At 49.8% G+C, this 23,842-nt stretch overlaps 1 protein-coding gene across 1 annotated transcript in view; it reads left to right on the top strand.

The window, feature by feature from the left end:
• The window catches only part of CNTFR (ciliary neurotrophic factor receptor), a 221,829-nt gene that overhangs the window by 32,265 nt on the left and 165,722 nt on the right, over window positions 1-23,842 (top strand). Inside the window, 2 exon segments of the mRNA XM_054003911.1 lie at window positions 19,808-19,886; window positions 19,889-19,911. Of these exon segments, the coding sequence (XP_053859886.1) occupies window positions 19,808-19,886; window positions 19,889-19,911 (102 nt within the window).

Genomic DNA, 23,842 nt, shown 5'->3' with positions numbered 1-23,842 from the left:
CATTCCACTGAGCTTCTGCGAGAGAGGAGGTAGAGAAAATTGAGGGTGAAGTTGAGCCCAGGAAGAAGGAAGGGGTGGGGGGAGGATGTTTTAAGATTTGGTTTAATTTCTCATTACCCTACTCTGATTCAATTAGTAATAAAATATATTAATTTCCCCAAGCTGAGTCTGATTTTCCAGTGACTGTAATTGGCGAGTGATTTTTCCCTTCCCTAATCTTGACTGAGGAGTTTTTGCTGTGTTTTCTACCTTCTCTGTTCAGCTGAGGAAGGGAGTGATAGATTAGCTTTGGTGAGCATCCAGCCTGGGTCAGCCCACCACAGGGAACTCTGAGCTTTATCCCCTGTGGATAACCAGGCAAGAGTCCAGCAGAGGGGAGGGCAGCATGGGTGTGCTGCACTTCTCCCAGCCTGATGAAGGCACCTCAAAACTGCTGGGGGCTCTGTTTAGTGTGTGAGGACAGCTACAGCCAAACAGCCTTTCTGGTGTCATCCTAAGGTAAACCACCTTGGCAGGGAAAAGTCTGAGTGCCAGCATAAAATATCCTCCTTAATCATACCCCAAGATACTCCTCTAGCAGAGACTTCTTTCCTCAACAGGAGTGACATTGGCCAGGTGTAATGCACAGCAGCAGGCTTCTTGTGTAGCAAATGTGACCCAGAGTGTTAGGAAGAGGGTTTTAGTACTTCCATGTTGACTGTCTTGCCTCCCCCGTGAGCACTGAGGCAGAAATATGATCATTAATAAAAAAATATTGTGCTCTGCCTCTTGGTAGTGACTCTATTTACTTTAGTAAAGGGAAGTTATATTCTCCATCAGTATAAATCAGGAATAGTTGCCAGTGCTGTGCCCCTTGGCAGGCTCATGAGCTCCAGCCAGAGATGAGGAGCAGAGGCACTCAAATGGGGGTCAAATAATAAGCAAATTATAAAGCTTACCATTTATAAGCTTATAAAAAATAAGCAAAACCAGGTAAAAATGGAGGAAAGGTAGGGCATCTCGAGATGAGGGAGGCTGCTTGAGAAGAGGTGGCCTGGGAAATGCTTAAGAAGTGCCTGTTTAACCTTAGAGCACTACACCTTATGTGTAACCCATGAGTGCATTCGGATCTTGGGGCTGATGCTCCATGCATGGCTCTTGGACTGTTTGTTTATATTTTCTGTGCATTTGAAGCCAAAACACCTGGAGTCCCTCTTCATCACTGACCTCTGTATAGGTGCAAGGTGGAGATGTGCTTGGGCTCAAAGCCTTGACTGCAGATTCACAGATTCACCTGGATCTTGCACTCTGTGTTGGAAATGGCTGGATCTGGAAGCCTCTGCTGTTCAGCAGACAGATGCTGGCCATCTCTGTGTGTTGGTTAGTGGCACAGACCAGTTCAGCATCATGGTTGGTGTCATGGCTTAATGGAAGACTGATACTGCAGGATGAGAGGGATAGAAAATTGTGGGCCCTGATGGCAAGGGTAAGCTAAGTTTGTTTCCTCTTTGCCAAAAATTAAGTCGTTCAGCTTGTGAGGTGTAGCAGCAGCCCTCAGTTTTGCAGAGACATCAGTATCCCTGCTGTTTCCAGCACAGGGTTCCCTGTGGCCCCACTACTGCTTTACTCTGGACTTGTTCCATGTCAGCCTCTCCCTTGCTCCACAGCTGGTACGGCCACTGCCTGGATTTCCCCTTCCCTGCCAAGGTGCCTGTATCTCCCTATGTATCAGGAGGCACCTGGATGCCCTTTGAAGGGAAAGGGAACTTGCTTGTCTGGAGCTCCCACTGGACTTAGAGGCAGACGGTGCCTTGGGGAGGTGTAGAGCGATCACTTTCCAGTTGCTGTCATGTCAACAGAGGCTTGCTATGGAGCTACAGCTGCTGTGGGACAGGCTGTCTTGCTGGAGGGTTTGTTTTCTCTCACCAGTCTCCTTTGCTGGGTTAAAGCCTTTGACCTGATGAAGTCTGGCAAGCTGGGCTCCTTGTGAAGTGTGGTCTGGGAAGGGCATTGGTTTGTAGCTGCTCATTGCAAAGGCACAGCAGGATTTTTACCTGGTTACAGCATTCCTGGGTTCAGCAGCCTGGCAGGAGGCTGCCTAGACCCAGAACTGTGGTTATGCAGCTGCTCCAGCAGCTTTTGCAGCACCCACGGAGCCCTCTGCCACTGCCATTGCTGGAGGGCTGGAAGTGCTTACAAGTGTGATGGTGTCCAGCTGTCAGGCTGTGTCCTCACTGAGTGTCTGCATCCTGGTCTCTCCCACTACACCAGAAGTACAGGCAGGGTCCGACCTCCCCCAGATACTGCAAGAGCAGAGCATTTTCAGTTTGAACTGCCTCTGTGCCTTTCACTGGTTTAGAAATGTCCTAATCTTTATGCTAATGCACTTCCCCATTCTCTAGCAGGGCTGGGCCCCACTGCCCCACACCTCCGGATTTGTCTTCCTTACCTCTCCATCCTTTTAGGCCCCCATCCCAGCCTGGCAGTGCTCTGGGGAGAAGCATCCTTTGGGGAATGGAAGCTGGGGAACCAGACAGCAGCAGGATGAACAGGGAGAGCATGTTGGTGCACCCTAGTCAGCAGTGCCACCTGCAACTGTCACATCTCCTGCCAGCCAGATGCTGCCCGTGGATCCCATGTCCCACAGGCAGGCATGGGAAGCCTACGGAGCACCTTTTAGCAGGAGGCCAAGGCTGCTTCTCGAAGCTGGGAGGACAATGAAGGCGCTGAAGCAGCCAGAGCATGGCCAGGGGCAGAGGGGGACAGGCAGGCAAGGGGAAGCCATGCAAATGGGGACTTTGATGTGGCTGCAAGGACCGGGGCTGGAGCATTGTTCCTATCACATCACATCAGTTTCACATTCCTCATGCAGGAGTGATCAACGCTTTCAGGGCCAGACAAAAGAGCGGGGAGATGAACAAAAGTGAGAGGGGGGGCTTTACCTACTGCATAATAGAGACAGAGGATGAATTGCTCTCTTGGCAAGCCATGGAGATGGGCTGGCTGTTGCTGTGCTTTAGAGAGCCAGCTTAAATTTTTTCTCTTTTATTTAGAGGAGGGTGAAAAAAAAAAGGTAGGAGAAAGGGTTTCCTGTGTGTAAAAGGGAACATAAATAAGGGAGTGTGACAAGTATCTGTGGTCCTCTTGCATTCCCTTGCCTTGTCTCCCCAAGTGATGACTCTCATCCTATTGCAGAAGTGTTGTCTTGAGAAGAGCAGCTGGCAAACATGAGTTTGACCCAGACTGCAAGGTGAGAATATTTTCAAGGGAACCTTCTCCCAAAATTAGCAAGGTGAATGGGCTTGGAAGGGTCTGACCACATACCGTGGAAGACTGGGCTCTGCAGACCCATGAAGGTTGCTGGCATCAGCCCTGGAACAGGGGGAAGAACTGTGTTGGAGGGAGGTGACCGTTGTGCCCACCTCTCCTAAGCTGGAGTGTGAGGAGTAGAAGGGTGGAGGAGGTGGGGAAGCACTTCATCTTTGCTACTGGGGTCCTGCCTGTGCTGCAGGGATAACTTGGTCAAGGCCCTTCACTGGGCTGGGTTTTGCTAGAGCTGGAGAGCCGGGATAGGGCCCAAGGCAGAATATGGCACTTGTCCATGTGTGTGCTTTTGTGCTGCCATCTCAGCCTTTGCTGCAGCCCCAGTGGTTGAGCCCAGGGTCACTGAATTCTGGCTTTGCTCACTTGTTTTTCCATCCCTGATGTCTCCTGGCTCTTGCCTGTCACTGACTCCTCTCTTCTCTGTGAGCCTGGGGTCCCCTTTCTGCCTTGCCCTCAGCTTCCTGCTTTCTCTGGTGTATGCTGCCATGCACTTACCTCAGGAAAAAGTGCATTGTACCAAATCTCTATTTTCCGTTTGTGTGTGCTATCTGCAGTTCGGATTTTGCCTGTATTAAGTGTAACTTAAGTGTACTTAATAGCTCCTTAAGGATACTCCTGCCTCTCAGCCTTTCCCAAAAACCTTTCTCCTGTGGAAGCACAAACCTTGAACAACCGTCCCCGGCTCTCCCTGCCCCATGCACTGCTCTGGCTGCACCCCGCCCCCCCCCGCCCCCGAGCCCTGACCCACAGCCCCCTTCCCTCCCTCAGCTCCGGGCCCCTCTGCCTGAAAGGCTGTCAATCAGGCTGAATTGTCTGGTGGTTTTGTGATGTGGAAAGACTCCCACCAAGGAGTCAAGGGCCAGGCTGAGACCTTTAAACTCGATCCCATTTGTGTCTTAAATCAAACAGGAATCCAGGTCCTGGGATGGAGGGGGAGGTTTAAGGGGATGCAGAGGCTCAAAAGCCTCCACTGCCCCGCCCTGAGTTTTCCTGAAGGCCTTTCCCCACCTGCACTGTGTGGAGCAGGGAATGTGCCCATGGCCCTGGAGTTTAGGGCTTTGTTTCTCTCTCTAGTCCTCTGCTCTGGGGGTTGGCAGCACTGCTTCCTCTAGTGCTGGCCTTTTGAACCTCCCTCTGCCTTGGGGTACATGGCAGAGCTGGTCCTCTGAGTGAGGGTTGAGGAATGTGCTGGGAAGTGGGGACTTCCCTAGGGAAGGGAAGGTTTCTGGGACCTGCTGTTGGGAGCATACGGGGCTGGGGAGGTGGGCAGAGCTCAGCAGCATCTCTGGTCTCACCAGTTTGTGGTGGCTGCTGCTGCATGGGAGGATGTGGGTGCAGAGGACAGGTCAGTGACTGATGTCCTCGAGATGGTTGCAAGGTTAAAAGTGATGGTTTAGCCTACTCCCAAGACTCTACAGGTAAGCTTGACCTTACTGGACTGTTGTCATTGCAAAGAGGAGAGTGCCCTGGTCGCTGTCCCTGGTGTGCCCGTGGCTCAGTGGCTTGAATCACACAGTGCCTGGTGTTGAAATTCATCTGCTGGTGCCCATAGAGAGGGGATAAAACCAAAATGAGATGTCCCAAATTCCCAATCTACTGGCAGAATAGGGCATCACGGCAGGCAAGGAGTGTTAAACACTCTCTGCTTGTTCTTACTGTGTATAAAGGTGGGCTCAGTCTGCAGAAGGAAGATCATCTTAACTGGCAGGTCGAAATTTCTGCATTTTTCTCTAGAAGGGGATTTGACAGCAGCAGAGATAGAGCTACCCTAGGGTTGAGGCCTATTTCATCTCATGGGGTTTGCTGGGGGCTCTTGACCTAGGGCTGCTGCAAAGAGGAGGGAGAGCAGGGCTGGGTGGGGAACCAGCTGCTTTTTCAGCTCAGTTCATGTCTTTCTCTGCCTGCTTGTGAGCAAAGGCTTTGCTATTCTTTTTTTCTTCCAACTTCTTTCCAAAGTCCGCATAGGTCAGAGATTTCATTTTGTCTTCCTGAGGGTAAGTTGCAAATCTCTCTTCCCCTGACAGAGCTGTGTTTTCAGGAGAAGCCTGGAGCTGCCTTAAGACATGTACAAGCTCAGAAATGTAGTGGCTATGTTTATTTTTTGTGTTCTGGGCAAAGTCAGAGCTGCTGCTGGTGCTAAGTAAATACAGAACTACCCTCATGAGGGACTGCATTAGCCAGGGCCATACTTGCTGCCTGCATGAACCAGATGGATCTATCTGGGGACTGGAACAGCAGTTTTCTTATGACTAGCAAAGGCAGAGCCACTGGCATTTGGATTACCAGCTCTCCTGTGCTTTTAACAGAGTGCCAGTGTTTGACAAAACCATTAAGTTAAATTAAGCCCTACGTGTTTCAAGTGGATTCTGAGGCTTCTGGCTGACTCATTACCAGAGCTGTCTCTTCTCCCTTTTTTTTTTTTTTTTCCCTTCCTCCCCCTCCTCCATTTAATTCCCTCTCTGTAGCTGGTTTTACTGCTGACATTTAAAAGCAACATGTGGAGACTCAAGGAGAGACCTGGCATTGGGATGGCGCTGCTGTGAGCCCAGACATGCCCGGTCCCACTGTGGTGGGCAGGGAGGCTGTTTGGAAGGTGTTTGCTTGAGGCAAGCACTGGGTCCCTCAGAGCCTGCGTATGGATTAGCTGGGGATGCTCCGGTCCCTGCAGAGCCAACGGCTGCTCTGCTTTTACCCACTGCCCGTGTTATTTTTGGCCGGGGTTGCTGCCTTGCTGGGCCATTTCCAGAGGGCAGAGAAGGATGCCCTGGTTTCCCCGTGGCTCTCCAGGGATAGCAGGGAGCATCGGTGGGAACAGGGGCAGCGGCAGCATGGTCTGTCCGAGTCACCTTGAATTGCCTCTGGCGAAAGTGAAGTACTTTAAAGAGGCACAGGGCGATGACCTTGTAAATGGATGCGTGACCCAAGTGCTTCCCTGTGGCGTCGGCTTCTTTGTGTCCCTGATACTGCTCTTCACGCCTGTGGGGAATCACTGGGGCTGGGGGTGGTTGCTGAGGTCTCATTTGCACAGCTGCGTCTCAACTGTGCAAGCTCTGCTAGTCACTGGTGTGGGAAATGTTGTCAGCCTTTCCCTATCCCTCTAACACGGCTTTTCTTGGGGCAGCAGAGCCCCTGTGGGACCTCACTCTGGCTACTGGTGGAGCTGTTGCTGTCCTGCAGTGTGTTTTGGGAGTAGAGTGTGAAGAGGCTGAGCACGAAAGGGGCACCACTCCGTACGGCGCCTGGACTTGGAGGGATGGATGCTCTGCATGAGGACCAAAGGCAGCTGCTTCACCCGAGCTGTGCTGGTGTCTGAGGTGGTGTCAGGAAAGAGGGAGAGTGGTGGCATGCAGTGGTCTTAAAGGCCAGGGATAAAAAAAAAAGCATTCAATAGTATTGGAGTGAAGGCTTTGCAAGCAGTAATTGTGCTGAGGGGGATCTGATGGAGCTGGTGGACTAAGGAGAAGATCCAGCAGCTGGATGGTGGAACAAAGCTGGAAAGGACTTTCTGCTGGTGTCTGAGGCTTTGTGATACTCTGATGTGCTGCTCTGTAGTCCTGGTCCATGGAAGCACACTGTGCCAAGTGCTGTACTGATAGACAGCACCACATATAGAGGTTCCTGCTCCCCTGCCTGAAAACTCCAAAACATCAGTTGCAGATGATGTGGGGACTACAAGCTTTGGAGAGTCTGGTCTGTGCTGCTGGAACAGCCTTCCCACTGAGCAGGTCACTGCTCTTTGCACTGAAATGCCCTCAAACCCCTCTGCTCCTGTGCACCTCTTGCCCCTGGGTCTTTGCTGCCTTGGCCCCGTGTTTATCAGGTCATTCTGTGATGTGGCCTCTTGATGCACACAATCTCCCCTCTTACTCTTCCTGTCACAGACTGTCTGGACAGGAGCTAGGAGCTGCATGAGGGGAGCTTTCAGCAGATCAACATGATTTGGTCTCAGGTGTGCAAAACTGGAGTGTTAACCCACAGAAAGCACATCTGGGTGAAACCTTGGGAGAATGACAGCACTGTGGGAAGCTGTTCCCACTGACAGCCAGAACATGGTGCCCATCACCATATCTCCCTGTTGTGGGCACAGCCCCCGCCCCCCATCAGTGTCTTGTTTCTCTGGGCGCTCTCTCGTTATTTCCATGTTCATTAATGCTGATACACTTAATTGCATCAGCTCGTTTTGAGGGACCAAGTGCAATCCTGTGCCTTCATTTGCATCCCTGCTGCCTAGCTGTTGCCCAGGCAATGCCAGGTGCTTTGACATCATTACCCAGCCAACTGGCATCCTCTCTGCCCCATTAACCTTCCTGTAATTGACTTCAAATTGAACGGGGAAGGGAAGGGGAAGGGAGGAGTGAAACTGTCTTGAAACGGCAACTGTTCATGCCACCATGGAGCAGGGCTCTTTTGTTTTTTCAAGGGAGAGCTGTGGCAGCTGTTTACAACTGGATACAACTAGGTTTGGGGGGCAGTTATTATCTGTTAAGAAGCTGTGCAGTTTGTCTTGGTTTGTAGATTTCCCCACCATCATCTCCTGGGGGAATGAGATGTCAAAACTCCTTGGGGTGGTTTGGGCAGGGGAACTTGGAGGGTTTGTGGAGAAGAAAGATGTTGGAGATGCTGGGAGCAGTGGATCTTTGCAGCCTGGGAAGGTGAAACAGGATGTTGAGGGGCATCATGATAATCTCAAATTCCTTGATGGGTAGGGAGAGGCAGGAGATGGATTGGTTTTTGTAAGCACTAAGGGACAGGGCAGCAGGCCACAGCCCAATTTGGGGTCAGCCAGTCAGGCATTGAGAATTATCATGTCCCCATGTCAAACACTGCTACAGGAATAGGAGATGGGGAAAAGTCCCATCCTTGAGATGCTCAGCCCTGACCTGCAGGGTCTCCATACCTGAGATGGTTGATCATGTGCCCCCTGCACAGCATTAAGTTGAGATCTGAGTCAGGCTACAATATGCTATGACTCTGATCCTAAATCCATTCTGGTAACTACATATAGTCTTTTTTTCTTTTTCTTTTTCTTTTTCTTTTTCTTTTTCTTTTTCTTTTTCTTTTTCTTTTTCTTTTTCTTTTTCTTTTTCTTTTTCTTTTTCTTTTTCTTTTTCTTTTTCTTCTAAAACTTAAATGTTAAAATAGTATAAAACTTCTCTGGAGTTTTTCCCATTTAAAGATAGAACTTGTTTTTTGTTGTCATTTTTGTTTTGTCCCCTTTTGGGCCAAAGTCACCCAAACAGATGCTTCACAGATTCTCTACCACTGAATTGGCATCTTCTATAAACTTGAGTCAATTTTATTTATTCACCTTCTGCTTGCACAGCACTGTGGCCACCAAGTCTTCCTGTGTTTGCTCATGACTTGTGCTGGATGTAATTCGTTAGGCTTAATTGAGCTGCCAGAGGAGAAGGGCAGTGCGGGAGTGGATGGATGGAACCCTTGGCATCAGCTGCTTGACTGCCAAACCCAGCAGAATTGGTCCTGCTCCAGCAGAGCCCCTGAACAAGGCATGTCTGTCCAAAGCGGGCAAGTGCTGAGCTTCTCTTGCAAGAGAAGAACTTCCCTTGTGCTTCAAAGCTGGGGCAAAGGGGTGAAATACTTTAGAACTTTACTTCCTCTTATTCATTATTTACTAATATTATTGTTTAATTACTTATTACTTGTTACCTATTAAGAGAAGAGGTAATTCTGCCCCATGCTGTTAGCTTTTCAGAAGGCAGAGCTGAGGAACTTTTGGCAGGAGGATTTCTTAAGATCTAGGATTTCAGATGGCATGATCCTTCCTGCCTGACATGGGCCATTTCTTGCATGGCTTCATCTCCTTATTCCCTGCAAGACGCAGGAGTCCACACAGGACCAGAAAAACCTGGGGCCTTTTGTACAGACCTTGAATTGCTGCTGGGCTGTGGTGATAGGAAAACTGCTCATCCCCTCCAAGAGAGGAAATCTTTATTTGGGGTGAGCCCTGGGACTCTCACTCCTAAGTGCAGTGTTACAGAAGTCTGGGGGAGGCAATCACTAGTGCTTGTGGGTGGTGGTCTGGGGTCTGACTGTCAGCTGGGAGAGGTTGTTCAAAACTTTGGTGGTCAGAGTGCTTGGAGGCAGGTCAGGGATGGAGGAAGTGCAGTATTAAGAGATCTCTGGGCTGAGGCATGCAGCTCAAGCTGGAAGTGGTGTGACTGTGCCCTCAGCAGCTCTCTTGGGGAGCTCAGGCCCCTCATATTGCACTTGCAGTCAGTGAAACGTAGTGTGAGGGCACAGCTCTGCCTCTGTTTCCCCTAGAGCTAACAGAGCTTAGTATCAATTAGCAGCTTAATTTGTAATTAATAACTTGCTGTCTTTTTTCTAAATGGCTTGTGGAGGGGGCTGACACAGGAGGCTCACCCAGCCTGCAACATGCTGTCGTCAACTGCTGAGGAGAATCCTGAGGAGAATTGGGGGGGTAGGTTTGGACATGGGTGTTGTTAGAAAGTGGGGAAACAGCCCTGGCAGGGGATTGGGATGCAGACTGTCCTGGAGATGAGTCTGGGACCTCAGAACGCTCATGCTTTTCTGTATTTGCATCTATGAGTGCTGGCTGATAATCCTAGGGTAAATGTTGATCACTGAGCAGGGATCAGTCCGGGCACATCCACCCTTGGAATCCTCCTGTGACAGCCACCTCAGCAGTGCTGGGGGCTGCCCGTGTGTCTGGTGGGTGCTGCGAGGAACTGGCAGGGCCATCGCTTCCCCCTGTGAGTGGGAGCTCCTCCAGCAGCACAGGTTGCATGTGCCCCACTCCAGCTCGGGATCTTCCTTTCTGGGGCTGACATATGTCATCTTCCTTGCAGGTGTTTGTGGGTTTCCCTTCCTGTCCATATGGATGGTTGCTTTGCTGGCTGTACCACCCTGTGACGGTGTGGGGAGACTCCAGCCTGCTGAGTGCCCTTTGCAAAAGTCCCTGCAATGTAGAAATTAGAGCTGCTGGCCTAAAGTGGCAGTGAGTGAAGAGACAGCAGAGATACAATCAACCCAGGGCCACCCAGCAAGATTAACTTCATTGCACCCTGGGGAGATCTGCTAGCTTTAACTGTGTAGCGTGTTGCCCTCCAAGTAGTCTTCCTGGTACTGTCCTCCAAGGAAGAGCTGGATGTAGTGATGATGATCCCATTTCTATCCAATCCCCATTCTGCTCCATCCTTCTCTGGCATGCAGGCTCCATGTAAGTGGTACAGAGGACTCCTGCCTTTGCGTCTTGCTCTCAGGCCTCGCACCATCTTCCCTCCCACTTTTCTTGGAGCCTGTACTCATTTTAGGACAGAGGTGCTGTCTTCCTTTTTCTTTAGTGATTATTCCTGAATGACCGGTTGTTGTCTCATTCTCTGAGAAATCAAAAAAAAGTGTCTGTTTACAGGGAGAAAAAAAAAATCTTCTATGCTTCACCTGGCAGAGGAGAGATGGTACAGAAAATGCAATGTGGATGTGTGCAGCTGTGGGAACCACTGGAAAACAATGTCAGGATTTCAGCACCGGGGGATGCTCTGCATGTCCCAGGTGGAGTGGGAAACACAGTGTCTGAAGGGTAGATGTTCTTATGTCACTCCAGCCTAGCCTTCCCTGTGTGAGTGATGTAATTGGGTTTAAGTTGTTTGTGTTTTTCCATTTCAAGGCTTTTCAGTGCCCAGCTGTTTGAGTCAAGTGTTCTCTTAGCATTTGAGGCTCTCTGTGCAGGCAGAGATTTGCATCTGACTTGTTTGGCATTCATTTGCTGTCCAGTGTGTCTCCTGTCTGGAAAGGTCTGCAATCGGGTCAGAAGCTGAGTTAATTTGCACTGGAAGGCAGGCATACTTTGTTTTACATGCTGTTTCTTGCAGAAATCCCATTTGAGGTATTTGTTCTCTTATTGAAGCCATGTTAGGAGCCATGGCAGCCTCCCTGCAAGGCTAGAAAAGAGACAGCTAGTCTGAAAGGTGCAAATTAAACCTGTGCTCAGATAAAAACTGCTATTGCACTGTTAATGTGGGCCTTTCTTCAGAGTTTTGAGGCTTTTTGGTTGCAACTGAGGAAGAAATACTTAGCGAGAGTCCTGTGGAAATAAAACAGGCTCCAGAGTTCAGTTTGCAGCTACATTGGATGACATACTTTGAAAATTCAGAGGGTCCTTAACTCTCATTTGGATCAGCTCATGAAATGATCAGACAGGGCAGGCATTTTGGCACAGCCTGCCTATGAGGAAGGAGACTTGGGAAGAGCAGCTGTGTGGGGCTGTGGTGCTGCTGAGAATAGGGGATGTGGCCACTGTTCAAACACAGGAGGTGTTTGGTTTGAAACTTGATTATCCAAAACCTTTGTTCCTCCCTTCCTGGGTGCCAGTCTTGGGACCTGTGTGGGTCATCTCCTCTGTGTCCCCAGGAATATGTCCTTCAGGGGTTGCTCCAGAGCCCACTTCCAGGTCCCAGCAGTGTGTACTTGCATCCCAGGTGGTTGTCATCACTGACAGCCCAAGGACCATGGGTGCAGCAGTAAGGATCCCAAAGGGCTGGGGTAGAGATACCCCAAAAACATGTGTGTGGGGAAGGCAGATCCAGCTGCAAGTCTGGAAGGGATCAAAACCAGGAGAGGTCATAAATCCTTTTTGCTGTTAAGAGGCTCTTGGTGACTTGTTACAACCCTGTGCATTGGAGACGCTGTTTGCAAAGTCCCCAACTCATCCCAGCCTGGGGTGCTCCTGAGGCTTCAAATACACCTTTTTCATGCCCTGCAGCAAGATTGTCAGGGCTTTGACAGGTAAAAAGTGATCCCTACAGAGTGGTATCAGCACTTGAGCTCTCCTTCACCTCTCCTTGCACCCCAACCTGCCCAGGAGGGAGCTGGGAGAGACACCCATCAGTGATGCCAGGGCTGTGCCATCTGTGGAGGGTCTGGTGCCAGTGGAGAGCCAGCTGTGGACAGCAAAGGGTTAAAGAGACATTGACAGTAAACAGAAAGAGAGGACAAAGCAAGTCTGCTGTAATTATGTAGCATTTATTATTAATACGCTGGAATTGCTGGAAGCGGGCTCTGTAACGTGAATACTGATACAGAGGTTCAGAAGACAGTTTAGCTCATCTGTCTGTTTATTTGTTCCCTCAGCTCTGGCAGGCAGTGAACTAAAGCCTTGTTTGCCACTGCCTTGTTGCTGTCCGTCCCTCTGCCCCTGAACTCCTCACTATTACCATAAAGAAACCTGGTTTTGCTCATCCTCCGGCCAGGCACTGCAGCAATGCATGGCATGATCCTGGATAGCCAAGCAAGGCTTTAATCCTTGACCTGAGCCTGGCTGTTTGCCAGGTATGGCCCAAAGCATGGCACTGGGCTGGGCAGAGCCATTGCCTTTCTGAGAGCAGCACAGCCACAGCTGATGCTGGAGTGGGATGTCCCAGCTCCCAGGGCACAGGGCTGCACATCCCTGGGGCAGCAGCAAGTCCACATGGCATGGGCTGCTGCAGGATGGGGCCTGCAGCATGGGGTTGTATGAAAGGAGAGGACAGAAGAGCTTTAGGAAGCCACCTGGGAAGTAATTGGGAAGGTGGCTAGGAAATAATGAAAGGCTGGTGGGGTGGAGAGAGAAAGAAGTAGTTAAACCATCTGTCAGGGGTTACAACAAGTTTGCTTTTCCTTCTGTGGCTTGGTAGGATTTGCCATTCTCACTCCTGTCCAAGTTTCTGAGCTTCAGCCTGAGTTTTTCCTGCATATCCTGAGCATATAGGACATACATTCCCTTATGTATTATACTGTAGTTTAAAGATGCTTAAGACAATAGCTAATCTAAATGATGAATTATGTATATTGCTCAGCCTCTGAGCCACCGTGGTTTTTCTTGCACACAGATTAGTCAGCTCAGTAGCTAAATATTGGGGCAAACACTATAAATCCATACACATAAGCCTCTCTGGCTTTCTGGCTTGAACAGGATAGAAGGATTTTGAAATGGGCTCCAACACCATTCTGTGTCTTGTCACGATGTCTGTGGCTACCTTGTTGACACAATGGATGGGGAAGGTGGCTGGTGCACAGTCCAGGTGGCCAAGGAAATACAGCATCCAATGCTGCCCGGTCAATGCTGCTATCAGATATGGATGGTGGCAGGTGATGGAAGGGATCGATGCTGCTCACCTCCCTGCTGCTGGAGTCAGCTGTGTGCTGCTTGAGCCAGGGGAGGCTGATCCTGTCTCCAAGAGAGCAGCCTGCAGAGGGATAACATGGGCTGCTGGGGTTTTACTTGCATGAAAGGCTGGTGTGGCTGTTACCTGCCCTGTATCCCAGCATCAGTGCCAGGATGGTGCTGGCAACCCCCAGGGAGTGTGACCTGTAGGAGAAAGCTTGTACTAGCACTGGACTGACAGCAGATTTTTCTTAAGCTCTGAAGCAGAAGGATTTAAATCTTTTATTTATATGTCTGGTTGAGTCTGTTAGAGTTGGGTCAAATATTTTTGACAAGCAAAAATGCCATTTGCTTCAGCTTACTGAAAAATGATTTTTACTTTCTCCCCCCTCCAGGAACTAAAGGAATTGTAGTTTCATTTGCAGACCCAAAAGCTCCTCAGGAAAAAGCAAAAACAACACATCACAAAACAAAACCTAAAACCCGATTGTTGTGAGAGTTGGCTGTTAAAAAAGGCTCTGGGCTGATGTTTTGGGTCTGTGCAAAATGAGGGTCTGGAGAGCATTCAATCATATGGTATCTCCTTTTTTGAAGCTTTCTGGGCGTATTATTCTAATGATATTTAATGGCACTGATTTCTTCATCTTAACCAAGTGGGTCTTTTCCCAGTCCCATATCATTTTATTTTGTTCTCCTTCTAAGAAGCATGAGAGCTGGGACTGGCTTGACTTGGCACAGAAAATGAGCTGTGTTGGTGGTTGTCTCATCCGTCCTGATGGGGATGCATCTGGCTGTCTAAGACTGAGGGTTGCGTGGAGGCAAAGCTTGCATCAGGACCAGCCCTTGTCAGAAGACCTGTTCTCAAATATTCTCTGCTCCTCTGGAAATTGTTTTCTGTTGTTTAATAGGGTGCAGTGTGAACATTATGGTTTGGCCAACACAGAGTGTCTAGCCCAAGGTCCTGTAGCTAAGTAAGCCCTGCCTCCTCCTTCTTCCCAGGCTGAAAAGCCTTGGTGTGCTTGGAATGCCATGATGCAGAAGATGCTTCGTTCCCCTTTCCCTGTGCCTTTTCTTGCCTCATTACTCCCTCTCTGTGAGGACCAGAACTGTGTGTGGTGACCAAGTGACAGTCACATAGTGGACTTGTACAGTGACCACACAGCCTGGTTTGGGCAGAGGAGTGCTGGACCCTGTGGCATAGGTCATCTACACTTCAGGACGTGAGTACAAGTCCTGCTCAGGAATGCAGGATGGATCTGTGTCTGGATTTTATCTGGTCTCCTCACTGAGTGAGATCTGAGTTAAGATTCACTCTGGGTCACGGCTGATTGTGGAGAAAGTCTGGTTGCCACAGCTGGAACTGCACATGGATCCCGTCAGCTGGCTGGGTAGTGTGGGCAGAGACACAGATACTGCAGGCTTGGGAAAAAGATCCTATGTCCCCCACACCCTCATTCCCCTTCATTCCAGAGTTTCAGGCAAGGCTTGCTTTGCCTATGCCCTCATCTTTGGGCACAGATCTTTCTCCATAACCTAGCCCAGTGCTTGGTAAGAGAGGTCCTTTCTTGGGTGCCAGCTGGGAGGAGGGTAGGGCAGCGGGGCAAGCTGACACTCACTGCTCATCCTGAGCTGTTTGTCTGTGCATCCTGACTCAGGATCAAGCTGTCACAGCCCAGTTCCCTGCCTTGTGTTGCTTCCCCTGGGAGCTGTCAGGAGGCTGCTGGAGCCATGCGGTAACATGGGTCTCGGGGAGGCAAACAAGGTCAGATGTCTGCTCAGAAATGAGATTGGCAATGATGCCACCGGTGCTGACAAATGGCCTGTCATTAATCTCTGACTCATGGCAGTGGAGAGGGCAGCAGTGGAAGAAACCCATGAGGTCACTGGCAGCCTCTCTCCCACGGGACCTGCAGACAACTTCCACCCTAAACCTTTCTGCTTAGGGTGGGCTCATCCCTGGGATGGGAGGGAGTTCTTTTCCTACACATGTGCCCTGAGTTTCTGTGTTTGTGTGCAAGCGCACGGCATAACTCCAGACGAGCTGCAGTCAAGCCCCTAAGCACCTGGGAACTGGCACAGTCACACAGTCCCTGTGGGAGCTGGATTTTGGCTTGTGGCATAACTCTGGCTCAGCACTGGTGTAAGCAGGATGAAGGCTGAAACAAAGCTTGTGTTATCGGTGTGTTGAAATACCATTGAGAGACACGAGGTGCTGTGCTGCTGGGAGATGCTGCAGGGAGCTGGGGGAGACCAGACTGGGATGCTCAAACCCTGGCTGTGCTCCCTCATGCTGGGGTATTGCTGGCGGCTGGGTCTGCAGGGTGCTCAGCCCTCTTGCAGAGCAGCCTTCCCTCCTCTCCTGCTCTTTGAGTCTCTTCTCATGCTTTTTGTAGAAAGGGGGACTTTCCTCAGTTGCAAAATACTCCTTGGAGGTTATAGCCAAACAGACAGGACTTTCTGTGGTAGTGGATGCTGGTGGAGATGCTGCACTCCCTGCTCAGCCATGCTGGTGAGCTGCACAGGGCTGAGCTGCCTTTTAGGGCAGCTGTTGGTGCTACAAGTACAACCTTTGCATATGTGCAGGGAAGAGGTGACTTTCTTCTCTGGATTATTTCGGGGTTGCTTCAGTCTCTTTTAGGATGTAAGGAGACATGGTTATTCCACCTCAACTCACTCCAGATGCTTGAACCTCTCAGCTTGCACTAGGGAGTGGATGGGCAGCAGAAGGCAGAGGCTGCAGTATGGGATTGGGATTTCTGTGCCTGGAAGGGCAGGGGAGAGGGGTGCACTGATAGGGATGAGGAGGTGCTGATTTTGGAGTGAGAGCTGCCACCACCCCAGGCTGCTGCAGCAGTGGCACAGCCTGAGCTGTGCCTCCAGGACCTTCCCCCTCTGCCTCTGCTGAGCTACGATTTAATTTTTCACTTTTCTTCCATCCCCTCTTAACTGGAAGAAGTCCTAAATAAAGTCACTGTCACTTTTATTTATGGGCACATAGGAAGACATGGACAAAAAGCCTGTGTGCTCCAGACAGCTACAAAGCATGGGGCTGTTTTTCCTTGCTCGCCTTGGCAAGGCAATCAATCTGGGCAACCCTCCCTGGATACATGGGGCTCGCACGTGCCCCTGCCCAGGGCACTCCATGAGGATGGATGGGAGAGGGCTCTGCATCCTGGGTGCTGGCTCTCAGCTGTTGTAAACCTAAGCTTGTCTGGGAACACCTGTCCTAAAATCCTGGACCCCTGGAAATACAGATGCATGAACATGCCTGCCTTAAGGATCCATCACAGGCTTCTTGTCTCCATCTTGATTGGTTCCAGTGAGGTCAACTTTTTTTAATAACTCCTGGACTTCAGCAGGGAAAACTATTTCCTTCAGGAAATAATATAATTAAGGCTGCCTGACACTTCTGATTATAAACCCCTGTCTTCAGTTGCTTGAAACTACGCCAGCCTTTAACCATTTGGACTGAAACTTCACATGTCTCTGCCTCCGGCTGAATTTTTTTGGAAAATTTTAGCAAAGAGAGTTTTAAGCTGCTCTCAGAACAGGGTGGGGGGGGGGGGGAAGGCATTAGTTTATCCACAGTTAAAAATAAAATTTAAAAAAAAAAGGGCAGAAAAATTCTTGCAGTTGTGCTGAAGAAGTTCCAGTATCTTTGGGCTGTGAGACTGGGCCTGACAGTTTTGGGGAAGGTTTTGATCCAGGCATCGGGGTTCCGCTTGTTGCTGACACCACAAAAATTTGCCTTCCCCGTGCCAAGTTGCAGCGTTCTGAATCGTGCGGCCATGTGATGTGTCACCCACAGCATGTCCAGGGAGCTTCCCACAGCAGGAGCTGCTTTGCCTCGAGCACACAGCACTGCAAAACCTGTGCCCCCCAGCTCACGCATGGGATGTTTTGATGCTGGGAAATGTGGTCCCCTTCTTTTGGTGCAAGTAAAATTCATGGATCCCTGATCAGCGTAGCCCCAGCTTGTGCTGGAGAGAAAGATTTTTGGCAAATGCTGTGTGTTCAGATTTTTTTTTTTCCTATTAAGCAAGTGTTTCAATTATCCATTAGCCCTTGCTGTGCCATGCAGATGGATCATGTGGGACATGCAGCATGCCATAAGTGCTGGGCTTCCTCCAGCATTTTGCAAGGACTTCTTTAAAAAGTTAGTGCTTTTGCAGGCAGGTTTCTCTTAAGTCAGCTTGTTGCTACAGAAATGGCCAAAGCAGGAATATTTCTGTGGGGCAGCCCAGACAGGTCCTATAAAACAAGTGTGACATTCATTAAATGCCCTGACCATGGCATTGCTGAGACCTGAAGTCCTGGTGATGCAGGGTGAGCTCAGCAGTGATGCAAGCCCTCCTGCAGGGACCTGACCCAGGATTTGTCCCTGCTCTGTGGCTGATGACATTTGCTTCTTATGTGAGCCCACCTGAGCTCTGCTCAAGATGTAATCCCTTGATTATGGGGAAGCACAGGTCACAGATCTTCCCTCTGGCTCAGCGGTAACTCATGGCCCAAGTCAGGTCCTTCAGCTGGTGACCTGTTTTGGACATGCTGAGTTCCTCCAAAATCCAGTTTGACCTCAATTTGAAGCCCCTACAAAAGCAAGTTATGCTTTGATTTCCATGTGGAAAGCTGGGCTACTGGACCTGTGGCAGGGCTGGCTCATCCAGCTCAGTACAGGGCACAGAGGTAGCAGGGAATGTCAATGTTTTCCACAGGTTTCAGAGGTGTCTCTCAGAAAAGGCACTGGGATTTTGCACTTTGTATCCATAATAATGCACTATCTCCCTGAGGGTACTTATTGCTAAGCTCAGTCTCTCTTCTCAGGTCCCTGCCAAGCTGGAATTAGAGCCCAGGAGGGTCTCTGGCAGGTAATGACAAATGAGCCTCATCTCTTCCTGTACCTGGTCTCCTTTCCTGTTCCACATCACCTGTGGGTAGGGAAAAAACCCAACACTCACAACCAAAAATGCTTCCAAAAAATAACCAAAGAGTCACATTTGCATTGCAGAGTGAGAGGAGGCTTGGTGGGAAGCAGCCCTCTCCCCTCCTTGCCAGTCACTCCTCAACTCTGGGGTGCATGGCAGAGCAGGTTTTGAATGATGGGGCATTGTGGGTGCTGAGCCTGGGGCAGCTGGAGTTAAATTTCTTGGTGGCTGACACCTGACAAATGTGATAAATTGCGGCACACCGTGGCTGCTGGCATGATGAACAGTCCCCTTTCCTCCTTGTAAACTCTGGGAAAATTTTGTAATTATTTCCAAGCACTTTGCAAATGAGGGTTTTGCCATCAGGCAGCTAGTGTAGTTCCAGGGGGTGGTCATGTATTTATTTAGGTTTTGTAGGCAGGCAAGAGGTAGATGGGGGGTTGTAGGTTGGGTTTCTGCAGCATCCTCCCATTGGCTGGTCTGGGCTTTGCATGAGGTTCAGGGAGGAACTCTGGCAAAGCTCATCAGCTGAGGGTTGGGTGCTAATTAAAGCCTGTGGTGTTCCAGGCTTGGAGTCACTGTCACCCTTGGGAAAGAATCTCTGCAGGAGTGAGTCCCAGACTTTCCTCTTGCCAGTGGATTTTGGCTCCTATTTTTCATTTTTAATAATGCAGAGCCATAAGACTCTTTTTTTTTTTTTTTTTTTTTTTTTTTTTTTTTTTTTTTTTTTTTCCCCTCTTCAAAGCATTTTAAAAGAAATAGGGGGAGCAACACAACCTCAGCCACAAGAACTGGATAATAAGCACAGATCTCGACTGATAATTTGTTTGTCTAACACAAAAAGCGTATTTCCTGCTGTAAGGGAGGGCACCACTGGTTACACTAATGCCTCTGACTCCACCTCACCAGGCAGCGTGTCAGACGTACAGAAGGTCCTCCTCCTGTATCCAGTCTTTGGTGTCTGTACTGCAAAACGATGTTTTCGTTTTGCATGTTTTCCTCTTCACACTCCTGGGTTCAGTTGGACTGGCCTCTCCCTGCACCGTAAAACACGTGTGTGAGGCTTTTCAGGATTAGGGCTCAGGCAGCACAAGACCTTGTGGGTGAATGCCTTGGTGCTGGGCTGACAGTGTGGTGCTGCTGTGCTGTTCTGTCTGGGGAGCATTGCTGTCTGTCTTTAAAGATCAGAGATGCCCCAAGCTGCAGGGGTCTTTTTTTCCCTCTCCCATTTCATGTCTCTGAATAGAAATAATTAAGAAAATACGTGCTTTGGGGCTGGACTGTGACGTTCTTGTGGGAGGCTCTTATTCTAACTAGGTTTGTGTTTGCACCGGTTACCCCCAGCTGTCAGGGCTGGAAAACAGATGCCCCCCTGCCTTGGTTGTCTGCTGAACCTGAAGCAAAGACAGAGTTTCACCTGGTAACCTGACAGGTTGTCTCTTCTGTTTTGTTGAAGAAAATCCCAGATCTGAGCAGCAAGGGCTGGACAAGCAGCCAGAAGAATCGCCCAGAGGTTTATGAGAAGTTGGGGACGCCCAAGGACTCTGGACTGGTGGAGAGGTAAGAGGTGGGTTAAAACCTTGCTCACCCAGCTTGTCCTGAGTTGGTGTGCTTTGTGGGAGTGCAGGACACATGTCTTCTGGCGAGGATGGTGGTGTTTATTAGTGTGGCAAAGCCTGCTCCTGGCTCTGGCGTGTGAGCAGCCTTTTAGCTGCTGTGCAAAGGGGGCAGATGAGTGTGATTATTTAGGATGTGGAGGGGGCAAGTATGGATGAACAGCCTGAAAAATCCCATGTTATGGTCTGCCCATGGACAACTTCCCCAAAAAGAGCTCTCACACTTCAAAGCCCTTTGGGCAGCTCAGAGGTACATAGTCCAGCCACAGTCACAAAGGTCCTGTGTTGTGGCTGAACCACTCTGTCACCCAGCTCAGCTATATGGTGGAAGGTGAGGTGCCACCTCTTGCAGACAAGCACAACTTGAAGCTGTCAGGTCTGCTGCATGTTTTTTTTGCTTTCCTGCCCTGGCAGGCTGCAGCATCAGGGATGAGATGCATGGGCTTTGATTGAAAAGGAATGCATCCGCTTAGTAGATCACCACCACCAGCAGCCATGGGCATGAGGTTGCCCCACCTCTGAGGCCTGTTACGTGTGTGCTGAGTGTGGGGCTGTGGTAACACAGTGCTGTTTGAGGATGGGTTTGGGATCATGTTCTTTGAGCCATGGTGGATCAGGAAAGGAGCCTGGAGATGGAGCTGCCCCACCTGGGGATGCAGACCCTGCAGAGCTGTGCTGGGGAAGCCTGGTGCTTGCTGGTTCTGTGTCTGAGAAAAGAAAACTATGAATTAAAATTTAACAACTCCCTAAATGCCAGAGAAGAATGTCTTAAGTGGGAATTGTCACCGTTTGACTAGTGCAGCCTCTCACTTAGCTAAAACTGCATGGCTTTAATGACGTTGATCCTAGAAAGCAATAGCTTACACCAAAGAGGAGAAACTGTTGACCAAAATAGCATGAATGATGAATTTTCCCTGTGCCCCTTCCCTGCCCTCTACCCCTGCATCATGCTTCCCAGAGTTGTTTTGCAGCCCCTTTAACCCTGGATAAACAGAGTCCTTTATCTTTTGAGCCACAAGCAAGGACAGAAATGCTTCCTGTGTGCACACTTGATTGTTTGCCCTAGAGTTAAAAGGTCAAGGTTAAGGACCCCAGGGGTAGGCAGCATCCGATGGAGCCACAGTGGGGAGCGGGCTGGGGTCTGGGCAGGCAGAGATGCTCTATAGGAGCAAAACCCTGCCCTTAGCATTGCTCCTTGTTGGCATCCGTGGAGTGGCATGGAACAAGGACTCCATCCCTCCCCATCCCCGAGGTAGATCAGCCCGCCCACAGGACTCCTTGCAGCACTGCAAATAGAGCAGCTCGAGCAGGGTACGTCGCTAATAATACCAATTACTGTTACATGCTGGCTACAAGTACATTGGCAGTAATGGGATCCTGGGGGGATGAAATGAAAGCGATATAATATGGTGAGATAAATTAGCGTTGTAAAATTAGCCATGGGTCTAGTCAGGGATCTGACAAATGTGTCACAGCTTTGGTACAAGCTCTGAGCACTGCTGAATTGGATTTAGTGGCCCAGAGCAAAGCAGATGGGAGCAAGGGAAAAAAGAGTTTGAAGGGTCTCCATACACACCTGCTACCAGTTAGTGCTGCTTGTTTCTTCCTCGGATTTGTGTAGTGATATGTCCCCTGACGCCTGCTTGTGCGTGGCAGCAGATGAGTAAGAGCCCAGCTCAGATGATGTGCTGCTAGAGGAGCTTGAGCCTGGCAGGGAGATGGGAAGGGGGTTGGAGAAGCATCAGCAGGCTGGCATTCCTGCCAGCTTCGGTGCCTCAGCTGCCAATTCCTGCCCTGTATCACTGATTACTCACCCAGGTTTGCTCCCAAAGGATTTGGTGGGATGTGTGGCAGGCATTTGCACAAGTTTTAGCTGTGTAGGAAGGGTAGAAAGCTGTTTTCTGCTTCCTTTGTTGCAGGCTGACTTCTTTTCCTATGCCTGGATGGGCTCTGGGGCAGAAGGATGCCTGGAGCTGGACATTCCACAGTCCAGGGACTTCTTCCTGTTGACCAAGGGTCAACTCCTTCCCATCCAGATGCACACTTTGTTCTTCACCCTCTGAGGCAGAGGGTGGAAGCCAGGAAATGGGTTTTGTGCCTCATGGAGACTGGGAAATAGGTGTGGTCAGTTCCAGTGGGATCCACTTCCTGGTGGCCCATTAGGACAGGGTCCACCACAGCCATGTGAGCGCTCCTGCCCATGAGAGGATGAGAGCCTCTCACGGATTTGTAAATGCAGGATAATTGCATATTTAATGGCTGACATATTACGTGGGATCTGGGGAGAGGCAGACATGATTTAGGTCTGTTCTGATAAGGCATGTTAGGTGACTCACTATAATAAAAAAGGGAGAGAAAAATTCTGAATATGCTTTATAGTGCCCTGCAGTGGAGCTGAGGGGGTCAGAGGTGTGGCAAAGCGATCTGTGCAAGGCCTCTCCCAAATCATGCCAGGATGGTTCAAGAGGAATGGTGGGCACGTGGCAGACGTGTCTGTGGGTGGGAACCAACTTGTCACATCCCTGGGATGAGTTTGTAGAAATCAGGCCACTGCAATTCTGCAGCAGCACCAGCTTGAGAAACGAATGCCAGGGGATTGTCTCAGCACTGCCTGGAGAATCCCCAGAGAGCTGAGGCAATTTGTGTGCTGAGCCTGTGCGGACAGAGGCCTAAGGAGACAAGCTGCATTTTGTGGGAGGTCAGCCTGACCACTGCCACGAGTCCCTGTGTCCTCCTGTTGCCCTCCTGCTGCAAGCAGGGCACAAGGTGCTGACATTTTTCAGGTATATCAGACCCCAGTCAGCCCCAGGGCTGGATTGTCCTGGCAAAACCAATGGGGGGATGAACTGCAGCAGTGGAAGGAGCCCCTTCCCTCAGCTTCCCTGCTGGGGAAGTAGTGGTGTGGGACTGCAGCAGGACATTGAGCCAGCAGTTGGAGTGCCAGTAGCAGCATAAATAGAAATACAATTTCTCAGCTTCTTGTGCAGCTATGATATATCTTGTTTATATTGACTTTCTTAAACCTCTAAAATACATTGTAGATTGATCTACAAATCTGCAAAAAGCACCTTTTTTATTTTTTTTTTTAAGCCTAAAGCAATTTTCTGCCTGCTCCTTGTGGTTGGTTCTGAACAGACACATGTTCTCTTGTCCTATTTGAGGCTGGCATGCTGCCACAGTGGTAGGAAGTTTAGCAATACTTGAGCTGGATCGATTCAAGCCCATTATCTCTGCTGCCTGGGACTTGGTGGTGAAGGGGAAGAAAATATTCTCCCCAAACACATCAAAGCCCTGTGATAAGGACAGACAGTTAAGCTCTATTTATAGATGGTCAGATGTCTTGCCAAAGCTCTGCTGCTGTCACTTGATTATGCAGTTTTTGAGTGCTTAGGAGTATTTGGATGTGAAGGTGGCTGAGGTGTGTCCCCTCCAGGCACAGCCCCAAGCAGTTCAGCTTCTAGGTGGTCTTCTTCCTTCTTTCAAGAAGGGACCTGATATTTAGTTAGTAAAAATGAAGTAGCTGAGAGATCTTTTCTTGGAGTTGGTGACCAAGATAAGGTCAATAATCCCTCATCTTGTTCTTGCATCTGCATAGGCCTACAGAGCCCTTGGAGCTCCAGAGCAGAGCTGCTGTGGATGTCACATCAGAACGGTGTGGCAGTTGAGCTGAGGGTTCATGGCTTAAGCATGGGCATCCTCCATCTCCTGGGATACCTGGCTCTCAGCTGTACCACCCTCCCAGCAAAGAGATTTTTCCTACTGTTCACCCTAAACCTCCCAAGCACCAAGGTGTAGCCACTGACATGTTGTATCTCATGAATTTTCCTTCTTTATCAAAAGCTATCAAGAATATTTTAATCAGGACCAGTCATACA

The sequence above is a fragment of the Vidua macroura genome, chromosome Z (genome assembly GCF_024509145.1).
Source record: "Vidua macroura isolate BioBank_ID:100142 chromosome Z, ASM2450914v1, whole genome shotgun sequence".
Taxonomy (NCBI): Eukaryota; Metazoa; Chordata; class Aves; order Passeriformes; family Viduidae; genus Vidua; species Vidua macroura.
The sequence above is the reverse complement of the archived record's forward strand: the minus strand, read 5'-3'. Positions and strand labels throughout refer to the sequence as shown.